The sequence below is a fragment of the Gopherus flavomarginatus genome, chromosome 9 (assembly GCF_025201925.1).
Source record: "Gopherus flavomarginatus isolate rGopFla2 chromosome 9, rGopFla2.mat.asm, whole genome shotgun sequence".
NCBI classification, from domain to species: domain Eukaryota; kingdom Metazoa; phylum Chordata; order Testudines; family Testudinidae; genus Gopherus; species Gopherus flavomarginatus.
Genome location: NC_066625.1, coordinates 40,176,831 through 40,195,297, shown reverse-complemented (window position 1 = coordinate 40,195,297; position 18,467 = coordinate 40,176,831). Strand labels below are relative to the sequence as shown.

The window sequence follows — 18,467 nt, the reverse complement described above, 5'->3', positions numbered from 1 at the left end:
GGAGACACAAAGCGAGGGCCTCCTCTGCCTCAGAGCTGTCTAATCAGGTCAGTGAGCTCTCACAATGCAGCTGAGCTTGGCCTGACTTGTGCATTATGGGGGTCCAGGCTGCAAGTATTGTATCCTCCAAGCCATTATCAAGCTTCATGCTTCCCTAGCAACTGATGAGATTCAGTTTGCATGGCCTCCCCAGAGGAGGGCTTTCAAGGGAAATGGCGTGTAGCCATCCCTGCTCTGGGCTGGGAGCCAGCATGGTGTCCATTGTAAACAGGATCTGGACTGGGTAGGATCTCAGAGGAGAGGCCTGCTGTAGAAACCCTAGTGCTGCCTTCAAGACATGGTGTTGATGGCTATCTTCCCTCTGAGTCAGCATTGTTCAGTGCCCCAATGGGGTACTGTGCTGTCTGAAGTGCTGGCTTTTGGATGGGACATAAAACAGACCCTGAGCACTGATCACCCTAAAATATGCCCAAGTGCTGTTTTAAAGAGTGGAGGTGTTGACTCTGGAATCCTGACCCAGTTCCAGGGTGAGTAATTCCATTCTGCATCTCTACGTTGCCTGCTAGCCCTGCAAGTACCTACTTTTCTGGGCACAGTCAAATCCTCTCCTAACAATGTGGAAGTTTTTCCTCAGATTTAATTCTACATCCGCTATGCTGTAGTTTGAACCCATTGCCCCTGGTCTTGCCCTCTGTGGTAAAAGAGAACAACTTTTTACCACCTTTTTTATGGCAGCCTTTCAAGTATTTGAAGACTGCTATCATATCCTCCCTTAATCTCCTTTTTTCCAGATTGAACATATGCAGTTCCTTCACCCTTTGCTCATATGGCTTGTGTTCCATCCCTCTGATCACCTTTATCACTCCCTTTGGATCCTTTCCAGTTTTTATGCATCCTTTTTATACATTGGTGACCAAAACTGGACACAATACCCAGCTGAGGCCTAACCAGAGTTGAGTAGAGTGGTACTATCACCTCCTGTGACTTGCATGCTATGCTTCAGTTAATGCAATTGAAAATTTTATTTGCTTTTTTTGCCACAACATCACATTGCTGACTCATATTGAGGTTGTGATTCACCACAACTCCCAGATCCTTCTTAGCAGTGCTGCCACCAAGCCAGTTTTCGCCCATCCTGTATTTGTGATTTGGTTTTTCTTCCCTAAGTGTAGCACCTTACATGTGTCTTTGGTGAATTTCATTTTGTTGTCTATAGCCCTGTTCTCTAATTTATCAAGATCTCTTTGAATTTTAGCTCCATTGTCCAAGGTATGGGCAGTCCCACCCCAGTTTTGTGTCATCTGCAAATTTGATCAGTATGCTCTCTATTCCTACATCCAGGTCATTAATAAAGATGTTACATAACATCAGACCCACATCAGACCTCTCATGGAACCCCACTTGAGACCTCCTTCCACTCTGACATCATTCCAATAATATTTACTCTTGGTTTGTCGTTGTTTAATCAATGATGTATCCATTTAATGGTAGTTCTGCCAAGCCCGCATTTCTCCAACTTACTTATCAGAATATTATGTGGGACTGTGTCAAAAGCCTTACTGAAGTCCGAGTATATTATGTCCACCACATTCCCCCATCCACCAAACCAGTTACCCTGCCAAAGAAGGAAATCAAGCTGGTTTGGCATGATTTGTTCTTAGTAAATCCATGCTGGCTGGGAATGATCATCGCAAATGGGATGTTTTATACATTGCTCTAGTAGCTTTCCAGGTATTGAGGTCAGGCCAACGGGTCTATAATTCATTATCCGACTCCTCCTTTTCCCCCTTTTTAAAGATGGGCACTATGTTAGCTTTCTCCAGTGTTCTGGGACCTCTCCTGTCATCCATGAGTTTGCAAATATTATTGCCAGAAGCTTCGAGATTTCTTCAGCTAACTCCTTCAGCTCTCTGGAGTGAATAACATCAGGCCGTTGCATTCTAGTGGAGAGAACCAGGGGATGAATGTGCCTCAGGAATGGACTGCCCTCTCTGCCACAGAGATGGTCAGGGGTGAGGTCTACTGGAGAGGTGGTCTGAGGGGAGCCTGTGGCTGCCCAAACAGCACCAGTTATGTGCCTAAAGAGAGGGCTTCATTCCAAGGGCTGCTACTCCAGCACTGAAGATGAAAAATCCACCTCCCCATGCTGTGGACAGGCTGCATGTCCTTTAGGTTGGAACAGCAGCTTCTCCCATGCACCAGTGCCAGGTGGGTATGAGGCCACTGGTTGTGTACTTTCATTGCTTGTTCCTCTGCCAGCCATCAGTAGCAATCTCTGCTTCAGTCTGCTCCAAGCCTGTGCAAAAACCCTTCCAACTGGCAGGCAGAACCCACTGCATGGCTGCCTGCTTGTACTCTGCCATGGGGCGCGGAGCAGCCCCTCTGCTTTGGATGATGTTAAATGTTGAGGACATCCCAGGGTCATGCATGTGGCGAGGTGCTCTTCCTGGTACTGAACTAATCCAGGGACGCTCAGGGAAGAGGGAGGAATTGCCAACACTGGACTTTCATTCCGATGTATTTATTTTAATCATACAGAACTTGTCTGTGCTGGAGTTTTTCATTGGGTTTTAACTCCCTCGCCCTTTGTGATTTCTGGAGTGGATGGGATGTGAATGTTTGCATTCTGTCAATATTAGAGTTTATCGTTGTATTAGCTGACACGTTAAAACACAATTTTAAACCCCATGTGACATGCCTTTAACAGCCCTGACTATGGTTTACATTGTGGCATAAAGAAGCCTCACATGGGGAATGGAGGAGGTATAAAGGGCCATCATGGTGAGTTCTTCAACCAGTGAAGAACAGCTTCGTTCCCAGCCTCAGGTGTAGGGCTGGAGCAGAAGGCATGGAGGAGAAAGACTAGGATTTGGCTATTCTTGCCTGGCCAAAGAGCTCATAGAAGGCTGCTCAAAGTTGGGGCAATCTAGAGTGGTCCTGTGGTGAGCTCAGGGCAGCTTCCCACGGAATTTAATCAAGACTGAGATCCTTTCTCAAGAAGTTTTTCAGATCAGTCTCTATAATTCTGTAGCAGGGTCTAATTCTCTATGACATTCTGTAGGGTGGTTTATAAGCCAAATAGTACAAAGCTCGTCCTTTCTTTTGAATTCTCTCAGACTCTTCCACAAGGAATAGAGCTGCAGAACTGGCTTATGGACATTTCCAAGCAACAATGTGGGGAGGGGGCAGGTGTTCCTGAGACAGGCTGCATCACAGCAGCTCAGTCCCAGGAGAGACCACAGTACATGGGAAGAGATGTAGTCTGGCAGATGAGAAGTGCACACAGGAGAATGGGGACCCAGACCCAGGGACCCAGAACAACACCACCCAAGAGGCACTTTGCTGATCCAAACAGAAGCAGAGAATAATGGTGACATGATCTGAAATTAATGTTGTGTTTAGATTTTCCCACTGGAAAATTCTGCCAACAGTGACCTTTTCCCTCAGAAAATTTTGATTTTGATGAAACCCATTTTCCAATGGGAAAATGTTTCATTTGAAATATTTTGTCCAGCCTTATATTAAACATGTATGTTAAGCATGCTACCCATAGAGTAACGATAACATGTTCCTTATCATGAAGCAATTCTCTTGTTTACCCCCCACCAACACTACCACCAACCCTTAGCTAAGGCTAGGGAGACAAGAGATGCTCTTCTCATTATCTCAATTACTGGGTTTTTAAAGAGAATTGGAATGATCCCATGACCAAAACGTTTGCAGCCATGGGACATATAATAATTGTCATCAAAGCTCATGCTTCAAGGTATAAGCTGATCACTTGGGAGGATCAGGAAGGCATTCTCCTTCATCCCACATAGAGGACTGCATGGTTGTCTAGGTGCATTATAGCAGTTTCTCACTTCTGCCTGAACTACTAAATACTGGCCATTGCCAGAGACAAGGAGGCAGATTAGATGGATCAAGGCAAATCCTATATTCTTAAAAAAAATCTAAACCACATTTGTACCAGCTTCTCAAGGGCTTCAGTGTCAGGCCTCTCTGACAAATCTGGAATATGGACTTTGTTGCTTCTCAATATTGTTTAACCCACAGGGGTTAGATCCAGTGCCTCGGTTTGGGCCTGTGTGCCCTTGGGTGTTCTCCCTGAGGGAAGGGTAGATAGTGGCACTGCCAACCTCTCTCAGGGATTTCTGATGGAGATGGGGAGCTTGTTGGTTACAGACAGGGCTCTACAGGAGCCTGGTTAGTGAAGGCTGCTGCAGAGATGCACAGAATTAGAACATCTCCTAGTCCCTGTGGATACACTCCCTCCTTCCTGACCACCCCTTTTGGAGCAGGGCTGGCCCCCTTCACCTCTCTTGGTGGAGAGGAGGTTGCAACTGTTTGCAACACCACAACTCCTCCACATCCTGACTGACTTTCTGCTGCCTCCTCTAGTGATGCCAGATCCTGGGGTGAATCTGGCATCTTGTCTTCAAACACCAGCCTTGCTCAGCAATGTGAAGTAATTCTAACCCTCTCCCAAATCCCTTATTGTACTTCCTCATGTGTATTTCTGCTCTTTCCCTTCCAGCTGTGATCCTGACTGTGGCTGACAAAATCACCAAGGAGGTGCTAGTGAACTACAAGATTCCTGTGAGGTACCTCCGATCGTTCCACCACTACCACTTGAGACTGGTGCTGGTGAGCATTGGCCAACTAATTCACACTCTGAAATATATGGGTATGGGGGAGTCAAATTGTTTCACTGCCACTTCAACCATCCATTTATCCATCGGGTAGGCAGTCTGTCTTTTCTGTCAGTCTCCACCTGGTATCCCTTGTCTTATATTTAGATGGGCAGCTTTTGTGAGCAGGGACTGTCTTGTGTTCTGTGTTTGTGCAGCACCTAGCACAATGGGGTCCTGGTCCATGATGGGCTCCTGGGACTTACCGCAATATAAATAATAAAAATTAGTAATCATAAACTTACGCTGCACACATCCTATGGTATCTAATTCCAGGCTTCTAAACAAACAGACTTGCACAAGACTTGCTTAGTTGGGTTGGCTGAGGTCAGATAGAGGAAATCTTGTGTAACCATTGTGATCCCCACTGGGAAACAGTTTAGGATTTTCAAAGTCTCACAAGTTGGAGAATGCACTGAAGGAGACAAGCAAATAAAATGCTCCTGGGGCCTCTTTAGAAGAGAGAAATAATTTTTTTTTCCTTCTGGAAATGAGTGTGTTAGTAAATAATGATGTCAAACTCTGAAGTGCCCTTTCTAACTTGGCCTCCTGGGAGACAAGAACACAGGTGAGATTGAGGTTTACAACAATGCAAGCAAATCCCAGCACTCTGCCCCTTCCTAGTGCTGTCCTTCCAAGGACCCCAAAAGGCTTTGTGAATATTAATTAAATAATCCCTAGCTCTCACAGAGCTTTATGGAGGAGGTCAGCATCCTTATCTTACAAACAGGAAAACTGAGGCACAGAGAGGGGAACTAGTTGCCCAAGGTCACCCAGCAAACCAATAACAGAGTCAAGACTAGAACTCAGATCTCCTGTGTTGTAGGCACGGGTTCTCAAATAGGTTTACAGAGAACTCGCAGGGGAGTTGTTGAGAGCTGGACCTATGTGGCTGGCTCCTTTGCATGTTTCCAGCTTATATGTTGCAGTAAACAAAGCTAAAATACAGTGTTTCTCTAACATTACTTCTCTGTGTAAGCCCTTGCTGAACCTGTCACAGGGATGTTAGACAATTATGAGTGGAAGGGGAGGCAAGGGCGGCATGCAGGTGAATGGGACAGGTAGTGAGGGATGCACAGTTGGGAAGGGAGATGGGGACGAGGGAAAGAAAGGGCTGAGTGAGGGTATGAGGGAGGAGAAGTGGAGGGCTGGGTAGGGGCATAAAGGAGGGGAGGCAGGGCCCAAGTGGGGCATGTGGAAAAGGCAGTGGAGGCCAGGTGAGGGCGTATGGAAGGTGTGATAGACTCAGGCCAGTTGAGTACAGTAGAATAGCAGATGGCAGATATACTGGCCACTGGATTAACAGTTTTCTGTTCCCTGACTGACCAGAGCAGGGGCTGCTCCAGGCTAATGAGAACACTTGACTCTAATTAACCTGCAAAGAGTCAGGTGAGGCCATTAAGTTAATGTGACCACCTGACTCTAATTAAGGCCCTGCTGATACTATAAAAAGGGCTCACTCCAGTCAGGCAGAGGAGAGCCAGGAAGTGCAGCTGAAGGGCTGGTTGATGAAGACATCCTCAAACCATTGTTAAGGGAGCCCTAAGGTAAGGGAGAAGCAGGAGAGCTGTGGGGAAGTGGCCCAGGGAAATGTAGCAGTGGAAGGTTGGCTGCCAACAGCTGCCACCATTAGGGTCCCTGGGCTGGAACCTGGAATAGAGGGTGGGCCCAGGTTCCCCCAACCCGCCACTACAGGACTATCTCCTGGGAGGGGAAGTCAGGCCTCTGTCAGGATAGGAGGCTAAACTGTTCTGAAATAGTCTCCCAGGGACAACAGAGACTGTGGGAGTTCTCTCACCAACCTCCTTGCTGGCCTATGATTAAAAGGGCTCAGTAGACTAACCCTGGCCCTAGAGAGAGAGGCTACATGGAGGGTCACAGTGAGCTACTGAGGCTAGCATAAACTGCCTAGAAGTGCAGGACTCATGGGAGCAAGGTCAGAGCTCCTCCACAGAGGGGAGAAGGGGGCAGGGTGAAGGACCCATGCTTAGAGTGGCCACACAAAGTGCATGACTGGAGCATTTTTAAAAGCTCTGAATTTTTCAAGAGTGGTGGAGTGGGACTTGTTCCCCACTGAACAGCAATAGGAACTGTTTATTGCTGTCTTAGTGAGTTTCTCTGTCTGTGTGAAAAGTGACCATTATTCCATATGCCACTCTTCTAATTTGCATAATGACTGACTTTGCTGTCATGAAATAGAGTGGGCATATTGATGGAGTAATAACTATTAGCAGGTGCTGCCAGGAGGTGCCTTTATGTGCTTTGTGGTGGTGAGATTACATAGGGAATGGTTTGCTGCATTGGTTTTTCTCATGATTTATTAATGACCTGTATTAGTTATGGTGGAGTTTAGGGAGGAGTAAATTGTTGTATAGCTATTAAAGAACAGCATGACTGATCTGCACATTATGTTGAGACCTTTTCTTTTGATGTACTTTGTTGCACATGCGCACACACACATACCAGCTGCAGTATCAAAGTACGGTTATTCATTTACACAATCAAGGGCAGTCAGGCTAGTATTTTCCAGGGACAAAAGGGGACCTTGTTTTCCTCCTCCTCGAACTGGAACACTTGATCTGAGTCCTTGTTGTTCCCCTTAGCATAGCCAAGAAGACCTTTCTCTCTCTTCCTGGATCTCAAGTTTGTCAGAATCTTTAGAATGTTTCTACATGCCCCAGGCCTGCTCTGGGATTTCCACAGTGCTTAGCATCCACTAGAATGAAAATCAAACTCGGGTTAATAGCTACATCAGTAGCACATCCATCCTTAGAAATTTCAAGGGCTGAAATAAAGGTAACAACTTCTGTACCTTGGCAAATTTCTGTGCTTTCCTGCTGGGCATTTGTTTTTCGACCAGAGATGTTGAGGGCATACGGTTAGAATTCCCAGGGAAGGTATACGAATAAGGATAAGGAGGGTTGCTAGATTATTGTGAGAATGGGGCAATTAAGGGACTGAGCATGTGAGGATAGCAGTAACTGGGCTAACAAAGATTACTTATTGCAGCAGTGAGAGGACTGTTTGCATCACTGGAGCTGTTATGCTAGCGATCTCTCTGTTCACGCTGGTGCTGTAATGATGGGGACTGACATAGAGAGAGGCCACATAGTGGTTAGTCTTACTCAGAGCGGGACTAATATACATGATGGTGATGTTGCCTGTGCACTTCTGGGATCATTTGTGAATGCCTTGTGTACTATAAGGTTGTTAGGGCCACACAGCAACTAGCATGCCAGATATCTCTGGGCACATATACAGCAGAGCTATTACAGTAAATAACCTTGCCTAAGGTCACATAGTTAGTATCAGAACTGGGGCTGGCACTCATATGGACTGCACTTGTCCTACACCCTAACCACGAGGTGCCCAGCTCCAGAAAGACCAACCTGGCACAAGTGCTGTTTAGCTATTCTGTATGAGTTAAAGTTGCATCCTCTGAAATATCAGATATTTACACAGCCATCCTGTTTTCCTCTCAAATGAGCCTTGTTCCTGTTTTCAGACCCATTGCAGACTCACAGAAAAATACAACACAGAATAATGTGGGTGCCATGCTTTATTGTTTGAACAACTGGCAGGAAGGTCTCAATTAAGTAAATTGCACAGGTAGTTCTAGGTGGAACTGAGGCCTGACAAACTCACTTTACCCCAGCCAAAAATTGACACCCCTCTCAGCTAATACAAGTATGTTTCCTCTTCTCCATCCCCTTCCCCCCACTTTCCGCCACCCCAAGAAGGAGCAGGAAGTCAGTAGCCATTGTGTATGCTGATTATTAAACATTTAAATGCAAAAGCCGAATGATTTATTATATTGATCTTATTGGAAAGGCTCCAGGGACAGTGAGTTTTAATTATCACTTGCTGCTTTATTGTCAGTTACGGCAGCTGTGTGCCACTACACCGCAGCCCAGACTGTTTATAAAACAAGAAGTGTTGTGTATATAGTCTGGCACTCAGTCCATCCTGTGGTTTTGTCTCTTCCTCAAACAGCCGAGGAAGAAGGACCCCTTGGGGACAAGTCTGTATGCTACAGTTGTTCGTAAAGGCAGCCTCATCCCGCGTTATGTTGGAATGAATTACACTGGCTTGGAGGTAAGGTCTGTGCCAGGAACAGAGGAGAGGGATGGCTGGTGCTGAGGAGGGGATGCTGGCATGGCCCACAATAGGAGCAAGGTGTCTGTGTGTTAGTAGCAATGAGCGACCTTCATAAGGTATGGTTTAGCTGAATGCCTAAAATCTAAGTTCTCTCCAAACTATCTGATCTTTAATGAGACCTGTTAATAATCACCACAGGTATGACTGACTTTCTAGCTAATATAACACAGAGGAGCCCTCCCGAGGGACGGAGATTTCACAGGGAGAGTTGGCTGCAGTTAGCAGGTGGCCTTCAGCATAGATATCACCATTCTTCCATTCTCCAGCTGAGCTAGAAATACCTGGCGCACAGGCCTTTCTAAGGACCAGCACAAACCTCACCACCTTGCTCTTCAAGGACCAAGTGCACATCTTAATTCTTGCCTGCTCTGGTATAAACACCGAGTGGCATGTCCCAATATAAAAACCCTACCAAAACAAAACACTCCTCTGCACACACAGTTCTCCCCTGGGGGAAAGGATTGGGGAGAGTAAACGACACATGACAGATGTGAGTCATGTCACTTAATACAAGGTGCTCAGATGCTACAGTGATGTGGGTGGTATAAAAACCTATAAAATAGAATTCTGTATTGGTGTCTCTGGTCCTGTCCAGAGCTTGGAAGATAAGAGGCACATAACATAAGTAAAAGACATTTTTAAGGAGTTAACTGAAGTTTTCCTAATGTTGAGTTTAGTTCAGTTTGAGTTTTTGGTCAAAGATTAGGTTTGATGCTTATTTTATTGGAGCCCTTTAAGCCTTACCAAAGGAAGCATGGGTATTCCCCAATGGCCCATTTGGAAATCACATCCTTTGACAGTGTTAAGGGTGGAGAAATTGAGCACAGGTCTCCTAAGCACTAGGCTAATGCCCTAATCACTGGAACACACTTCCCCCCTCAAGAACAAGAACAGCCATAAAGGACAAACCAATGGTCCATCTAGCCCAGTATCCTGTCTTCCAACAGTGGCCAATGCCAGGATGCCCAGAGGGAATGAACAGAACAGGCAGTTAAGTGATCCATCCCTTGTCGTCCACTCCCAGCTTCTGGCAGTCTGAGTTTAGGGACACTCAGAGCATGGGGTTGCATCCCTGACCATCTTGGCTAATAGCCATTGATGAACCGATCCTCCAGGAACTTATCTAATTATTTTTTGAAACCCATTATAGTTTTGGCCTTCACAACATCTGCTGGCAATGAGTTCCACAGGTTGACTGTGTTGTGTGAAGTACTTCCTTCTGTTTGTATAAAACCCGCTGCCTATTAATTTCATTGGGTGACCCCTGGTTCTTTTACGTGAAGGAATAAATAAGATTTCCTTATTCACTTTCTATACCCCATTTGTGATTTTTATAGACCTGTATCGTGTTCCCCCTTAGTTGTCTCTTTTCCAAGCTGAAAAATTTCAGTCTTTTTAAAATATCTCGTACGGAAGCTGTTTCATACCATTAATCATTTTTGTTGCCCTTCTATAAACCTTCTCCAATTCTAATATCTTTTTGAGATGGGATGACCAGAACTGTACGAAGTATTCAAGGTGTGAGTATACCTTGGATTTATATAGTGGCATTATGATATTTTCTGTCTATCCCTTTCCTAATCATTCCTAACATTCTCTTAGCTTTTTTGACTGCTGCTGCAAATTGAATGGAAGTTTTCAGAGAACTATCCACAAAGACTCCAATATAGCTTTCTTGAGTCGTAATATCTAATTTAGATCCCCTCATTTTTATGTATAGTTGGAATTTTTTGCAACACAAATTACTTTGCATTTATCGACTTTGAATTTCATCTGCCATTTTGTTGCCCAGTCACCCAGTTTTGTGAGCTCCCTTTGTAATTCTTCAGTCTGCTTTGGATTTGACTATCTTGAATAATCTTGCATCATCTGCACATTTTGCCACCTCATTGTTTACCCTTTTTCTCCCAGATCATTAATCAATATGTTGAACAGCACTGGTCTCAGTACAGATACCTTGAGGACTGCACTATTTACTTCACTCATTATCTACTTCTGTCTGTGAAAACTGACCATTTATTCCTACCCTTCGATTCCTATCTTTTAACCAGTTACTGATCCATGAGAGAACCTCTTGTATGTAGTAATCAGCTTTTACTTAAGAGTCTTTGAGGGACCTGGTCAAAGCTTTCTGAAAGTCCAAGTACACTATATCCCCTGGATCACCCTTGTCCACATGTTTTTTGACACCTTCAAAGAATTCTAATGGATAGTGAGGTATGATTTCCCTTTACAAAAGCCATATTGACTTACCCCAACAAATTATGTTCATCTATGTATCTGATAATTCTGTTCTTTACTATAGTTTCAAGTAGTTTGCCTGGTACAGAAGTCAGGCTTACCAACCTGTAATTTTTCCAAGATCCTCTTTGGAGCCCTTTTAAAAAATTGTCACATTAGCTTCCCTTCAGTCATGTGATATAGAAGCTGATTTAAATGATAGGTTACATATCACAGTTAGTAGTTCCACTGTTTCATATTTGAGTTCCTTCAGAACTCTTGGATGAATACCATCTTGTCCTGGTTACTTATTGCCGTTTAATTTATCAGTTTGTTAGAAAACCTCATCTAATGACACCTCACTCTGCATCCGACAAAGTGGGTATTCACCCACAAAAGCTCATGCTCCAATACGTCTGTTAGTTTATAAGGTGCCACAGGACTCTTTGCCCTCTGGGATAGTTCCTCAGATTTGTCACCTAAACAAAAGAAGCAATGGTCTCAAGTTGCAGTGGGGGAGGTGCAGGTTGGATATTCGGAAAAACTATTTCACTAGGAGGGTGGTGAAGCACTGCAATACCTAGGGAGGTGGTGGAACCTCCATCCCGAGAGGATTTTAAGGCCCAGCCTGACAAAGCCCTGACTGGGATGATTTAGTTGGGGTTGGTCCTGCTTTGAGTGGGAGGTTGGATTAGATGACCTCCTGAGGTCTCTTCCAACCCTAATCTTCTATGATTCTATAAAAAGAATGGCTCAGGTGTGGGAATCTCCCTCAGCTCCTCTGCATCAGTCTTCACTGCAGAGAAGCTAAATTAATTTTTTTGCAACAGCCTTGTCTTCCTTGAGTGCTCCTTTAGCACCTTGATCATCCAGTGGCCTCACTGATCGATTGTTTAGTAGGCTTTCTGCTTCTGATGTATTTAAAAAAAATTGCTGTTTTTGAGTGTTTGGCTATCTGCTTTTCAAATTCACGTGATCTATTCTATATAGATTTTTATCAACTGTGCTCTAGAACCCTACAGTGGGACTATTTTTCATGAGTGCTCATATGTCTCCAAATCTATTTCCTTGCCCCTGATGCCTTCTGAGTCTTTCTGCTCTTGACGGAGGCTTGTGAGCAGGCCCTCGGTTTCAGGTTCTTCGTTCTCTGGCAAGTTTTGACATAGCAGAACATTTCTGGCTGCCCTGAGGGCAGTAGGGAGCGGATAGAGTACACCTGAGCCCAAGCCTGAATGGTTCAGGGTGGGGTTATTTCATCCCCTGGGGTGGGGCTGTTATTAGTACAATGCACCTTGTCCTCAGTCTGCCCCTCAGTCTGCTCTGCAGACATTGTAGGAAGATGCCTGCAGGGAGTTGCCAGGGCATGGCAGCCAGCAGCTGAGTTGCTGGCTGAACTGGGTGCTCATGAAAGTGATGTGCCATTATAAGAGCCATGTAGAGCATGGGCAGGTGCTGGGCAGGCTTCCCACCCACTACTCTGCCTGTGCCCCTTAACCCAGCCCTGCTGTTACATTCCTGTCCAGTTCAGCCCATGTATGCCAATCCTGCCCTGTAACACCCCCCGCTGTTCCAGTGCTGGGCCCTGCATGCAGCAATGCTGATGCACTGCAAGCCAGTGATTTCATAATTCTGAAATCGGGACAGGATAGCCTCTTGCCATGAAAGTGCTCATGATGTCACAACACTATCTGTATCACTTCACTGTGCACTCAGCTAGGAAAGAGATGGGCAGATGGCCTTGGAAAAAGACAACAGCTCAGAGCTGCCAGTGGGAATCTAACAAGCTATTCTCAAATTGATTTCAGTTTATACCTGCCAAAAAAAGCTTTCTCCAGCCCCACCTTGTTGAGCATGATGTAGCACAATTCACGATTCCCAAGAGCTGGCTGAGCTTTGTCCCCTTTGAGAGGTGGCAGGATCAGTCTGTTCCTCTGTGCTAGGCTGGCTGCATTATTGTGTTCCTAGGCTGCACCCTCATTCCTCTGCCAAGATGGTGCCATGCCCACTCACTGTTGCTTGGTATTAACCTTGCTCTTTCCTTGGCTTTTAGGTTTTCCTCCAGGGAATGAAGAATCCTCTAGCCGATTCCCAAGGTCCTATCGTAGCCATTGCCAGAGTGGTGAACAACTTTAATGCATACAGGCGAGTAGGGGACAAGGGGCACCCTGCCAGTCATACAGGAATAAAGAGGCTGAGCAGCTGCTAGCATGGGCGCAAGAACATATTTCAGAGGTGTGCTGGAAGTGTCAGGATATGTATGGTACACACTCTACTGGGGGTAGCCAGGGTTTGAATGGAAGCAGCAGGATTTTAAAGCACAGTTCTATTTTGATCAAGGCGGCAGGTTTGTATAATTTTTGGTGGTGCCCAAAATGGTGGTGTCCCCCCACATCCCCCACTCCTGACCTGTAAGCTGATATAAAATGAAGCTATAACATGTCAGCACCACAAGATTACAAGGGTCAATTAAAAGTGGAAAGTCAGAAGCAGCACTTGCCTGTTTCAATATATGGTATCTTTTTTTTTTTTTTTTTGTTGCACCTGTTGTGACAAAGTGAGAATGTTCTTAATGTTTTCTCTGAATACTGTGTGGGTCCCTCAGTTTCCCCTGCAAGGTACCAACTGAAGGTGTTGGAGACAAAGAGATCAGGTGGCCTCCTTGTCCAGAAGAGACACAAAGGCCAGAGGAGGGAGTGTCAGTTTGGAGCTGGCTGGGGAAATGGGGAGAGGCCCAGAACTTGGGTCTAGGCTCCCTACCCTCCAAGATGGACCTGACTGAGGGGTCCTGTTTTCTGTACCTACAAGCTCTGTTTTAGACTGTTCCTGTCACCTAATAAACCTTGGTTTTTTTTACCAGCTGGCTGAGAGTCACATCTGACTGCGGAGTTGGGGTGCAGGGCTCACTGAGGAAAGCGTATGGTGTGGAAGGGCATGCTGAATGCTGAGGTCAGACCCAGGAAGGTGTACGCTTCTTGCACTGGAGACTGTATGCTCAGAGAGGAGACAGTATGCTCAGAGAGGAGGCTCCCCCAGAGTCCTGAGTGGCTCTGTATGGAGTAGTTCCAAAGCATCCCAGCATACCCTTCCACACCATGTGCTTCCCGGAAGTCCGCACAGGCACTGACACTCTCTCTCCTCTGGCCTTTGTCTCTTTTCCAGGCATTAGGAGGCCACTTGATCTTTGTTCTCCAACACTTTCAGTTCGCACCTTGTAGGAGAGCGGCCCAGGCCATCAGTTGCTCGGAGACAAGATTTCAGCCATTCTCTGTGCAGACGGCATCACACTGGCACTCTAGGGCACTACAGCAATCACACCCCCTTATTCCACCATCTTGATCCTTGAGAAATACATAGGGGAAACTGAGGCACCTACACAGTATTCAGAGACAACATTAAGAACATTCCCACTTTGTAACACCTGTATATGACTAGTTATATACTTTAAAGGGTGGAAAATAATCAAGTATTGTGCTAAACATGATACTCCAAACTGACCACCAAATTTAAGTTGCACATTCTTCCCCTCAAATGAGGACTCTGGGGTGGGGCTGGGGATGAGGGGTTCACAATGCAGGAGGGTGCTCAGAGTTGGGGTGCTAGGGGCAGAGGCTCTGGGGTGGGGCAGGGCTGGGGATAAGGACCTTGGGATGCAGACAGGCTGCCTCAGGGTTAGGGCCAGAGAGGACTCTTTCCCCCCCCCCCCCACCCTTACTGGCAGCAGCAAGCTCCAGGGGAGGGATCCCTCCTCTCCTCCCTTCCCCACCCCCACCCCCGCAGCACACTCACTCTGCCCCACGGTCACTGCACATGCTCCTAGGATTCTCTCAGGTCCGGAAAGCCCACTCGCCTCCCCAATGGTGGGTACCGGAGGGGGAGGGGTTTGCCATCATGTGTGGCCTCCTCTGCTGCTGCCCTTCACCATAGCCTCACTGAGGATGGGGGATGGGACTGCCCCTTGCCTGGCATGGGGCAGGAGTGGGGACTGCAGGGTGGGAGCGAGGGGGCAGACTGCTGTCACATGTGGCTTCTTTCCTCCCCTGATGCCCCTCACCCTTGTCTCACTGGATGGGGCTGCCCCTTGCCCAGCATTGGGCAGGAGTGGGGGCTGCAGGGGGGTGGGGTCACAGAGTCAAACCTCACCAAAGCCTCAGAGCTGCTCAGGTGAGTGAGGTCCACCCCAGATGTCCATCTCCTGGCCGGAAGTCCCTTTGGTGTCTCCTCCAGGTGGGTGCTGGGGGGTAGGAGAGAAAGCTCCCAAGCACATATGTGCCTCTTCCCCTCCCCCAGTGCTCCAAGAGGCTGCCAGCCGCTGATCTCTATAGCCTTAGGCAGCAGACAGCACAAGCAAGGGAGAGAGGCAGCGGCTGTTTTTCATTTTGTTTTTTTTTTGGGGGGGGGAGTTTTTTTCCAGGCTGGGGGGACGATGCTCCCGGGGGGGCAGGGAATGCTCCAGGCAGGGCCAGGGGAGAAACCCAGCTCCAAATACTGATGGAGCACAGCCCCCAGCCTTGAATATTCCTGGTGCTTGAGCACCTTGAGCCCATATAACCTGCCGCCCCTGATTTTGACTATGAAAATATCTGCGAAGGCTTTACATCTTATTGCCTTTCCACAATCTGCATGTTACATGCATTCCATTCACAAGTAACACCCTGCCAAGAAAGCACTAACTCACTTCAAAACTGGGCACACCTCAAATATTATGTGCCAGAGTGTAGCAGAGTCCACTAGTCCATGTCCATTCTTTGTGGATAAACAGAGGGATACAGAGCAGTCACCTACTATCTTTAAATGTCTCGCAGAATACCTGACCACTCTCCCTCCCATCACAGAAAAGCCATGAAGATGCGGCCCTCTGCCTCTCCTGCGGTTGATTTAACCACCGTCACGTTTCCAGACCCCTCCATGGTGGTGTTCGATGTTCCCCGAGTCTCCAACCAAGGATATCCCCAGGTAGGGAGGCAATGTGTCTTTAAGCATTCCTGCTCCTGCCAGAATGGAGGAGGGAGCCATGTGCTGCAGCACTAAGATATGACATGGATTGCCTCACCTCGAGGATGCTGCACGGAGCTGGTGCCAAAGGTAGTGCTGCTTGGAGATTAGAAATGGAATCAGTGCTAGTAAAGCATTTGTTCCCCTCTTTTTTCCTTGTCTCCTTTTGTCCCCAGCCTTTTTACTGCACTGCAACCTAATTCCTGCATCTCCCCTTGTCTGGCAGGAGCTGGAATCAAGGCCTGGCTGGTGGGTATGTATATGTATTGCAGCCCTCCTTGCCAAATGTCTAAATACATCTATTTAACAGCATTAATCATACAAGAAAGAAAACCAGAACTTTCGTCTGTATCTTCCTTCCCCTTTCCCAAATTATTATTAGTTTCCAGCTGGTGAGTTTTGGCCACCAAAAGTACATGGCCAGATTTTAGGCAGATCTCACTCTTTGGGTCCATCTGCTGAACGCTTTAGACAATCTGCTCATCAACATCACAGTGGGAACTACTGGGGACTAAGCAGTGGTGGAAAGTGTGGCCCTTATTATGATGCCTAAGTAGGAGTCCAGCCCCAGGCATTTTGGCTGTGTGCACAGGGATGAATTTCATCTAAAGCAAGTTTCACATGCGAAAGGTGGCTTTTGCACAAGGCTTCACAGATTCAAGCCAAGGACAATACATGATGATTTCTGCTGCTAAAAAACCTGTTTGTGGAGGGAAATTGTCAGCAAATCTGCTTACAGTTCCAATATTGCCTTTCTTACCAGTGGCTCATTACTGAGCACCGTGGGCGGCACTTGCCTGCACTGAGTAACCACATGATCTTGTCACTGTTGTCCTTCTTCTTCTTCTTCTTCCCACCCTGATCCTCCCCTGAGAGCCTGTTACCCCACTGATCATGTCTAAAATTAGAGCATAAGCTATCAGGCAAGGAGCTTGTCCTTCTGTTTGTTCTGTACAGCGCCCAGCACACCTCGGTGAGGTACACAAATGTAATCCTTACTCCTAGCTGGTGCCAAGGAAATGTTTCTTTTTGGATTGGAATATTTCATCAGGGGAATGGGTGGTACCTATCTTTGGTTTCTATGAGAACACCAGTGAGACAGGGCTTTAGTCATGGATGTTGGGACATTTTTGTGCCAAGCTCTGACCATGGACATAGGCATGACCCAATGGGAACTGCTGTGCCCAGGAGCCCAATACACCTGGACCTGCCCTGAAGAGATGTTGCAGAACTAACCACTCATGGTACATCTATACAGCAAGCAGGATCCCCTAGCAATGAGCCTCAGAGCTCATGTCTACAGACTCAGATTCACAGGGCTTGCACTAAAAATAGCTTTGTGGATGTTTGTACTTGGGCTGTGAAGCCAAGGGCAGGGGGTTGGGCTTCAGAGCCCAAGATCCAGCCCAAGCCCAAACCCCTCCAAAGCTATTTTTAGTACAGTAATTAAGCCCAGTCAGTAGACCAGGGTTTGAGATTTGCTGTTGTGGGATCCTCCTTGCTGTATAGACATATGCTAAGTTACCCACTGGATATTTGATATACAGCCATCAAACTGCTCCTGCATGATCCTACACCTCTTTAGAGTCTGTCAGCAGTGTATTAAGACTCACATCTAAAGCCTGTATGGCAATGGGACTTAAGGAGTTAACCTAGGGTCATGTATGGAAAACATGCATCCAGCAACATTATGACATGAAGAGCTAATATTTTAAACATGGCTGAGAATGTTCTAAAGAACAGATACCACATGTATTACAACACGCAGATGGCAATGTCTTTCTTTCTTATTGAATTTTCTTTGTATTTACTCCTCAGCATGTTCTAAGGCACACTGTATCAACACATTCAGGGAGAATATAAATAAAACATTACTTAGGGGAACCAACGACATGCTAAATACCCACTAGGCTATGGGCTATCCAAAAAATCACTAATACATTTCATTCATTAAAATTTACTTAAATTCTGTGGAAAAATCAATTTCCTGCTGGTGAAAGGGGCTGGTTTTGGAGCCCTGGAGACTGATGGCCTCTGTTTATCCAGAGAATAGGTCCAGCTCAGGCAGAAGGAGGAAGCATGGTCTAGTAAGCGGGAGATCTGTATTCAGTTCCTTGCTCTGCACTGGCTCCCTGTGTGACCTCAGAAAGTCACTCAGGCCCAGATCCTCAGATGTCTAACTTTGAGGATCTGGGCCTGAGTTTCTCTGTGTCTCAATGCCATATCTGCAAAATGGAGATACTAGCACTAGCATACTTCACAGGGTGTTGTCAGGTGCTCATACAATGGAAATGGGAGCCAGAGGGGAGAAGATAGAAATAGAAGGTGGGCAGTTTTAAGGGGATAAGTCTGGTGTAGATGGAGGAGCAAACAAAACTCCCCAGCCAGAGCAGTGTCTCTTCTTTC

At 46.5% G+C, this 18,467-nt stretch overlaps 1 protein-coding gene across 1 annotated transcript in view; it reads left to right on the top strand.

Moving 5' to 3' along the window:
- CCDC33 (coiled-coil domain containing 33) overlaps positions 1-18,467 on the top strand; it is a 334,851-nt gene that overhangs the window by 113,232 nt on the left and 203,152 nt on the right. Inside the window, exons 5-8 of the mRNA XM_050968177.1 lie at positions 4,538-4,647; positions 8,685-8,786; positions 13,120-13,211; positions 15,902-16,022. Coding sequence (XP_050824134.1) covers positions 4,538-4,647; positions 8,685-8,786; positions 13,120-13,211; positions 15,902-16,022 — 425 coding nt within the window. The remainder of the gene's footprint in view (positions 1-4,537; positions 4,648-8,684; positions 8,787-13,119; positions 13,212-15,901; positions 16,023-18,467) is intronic.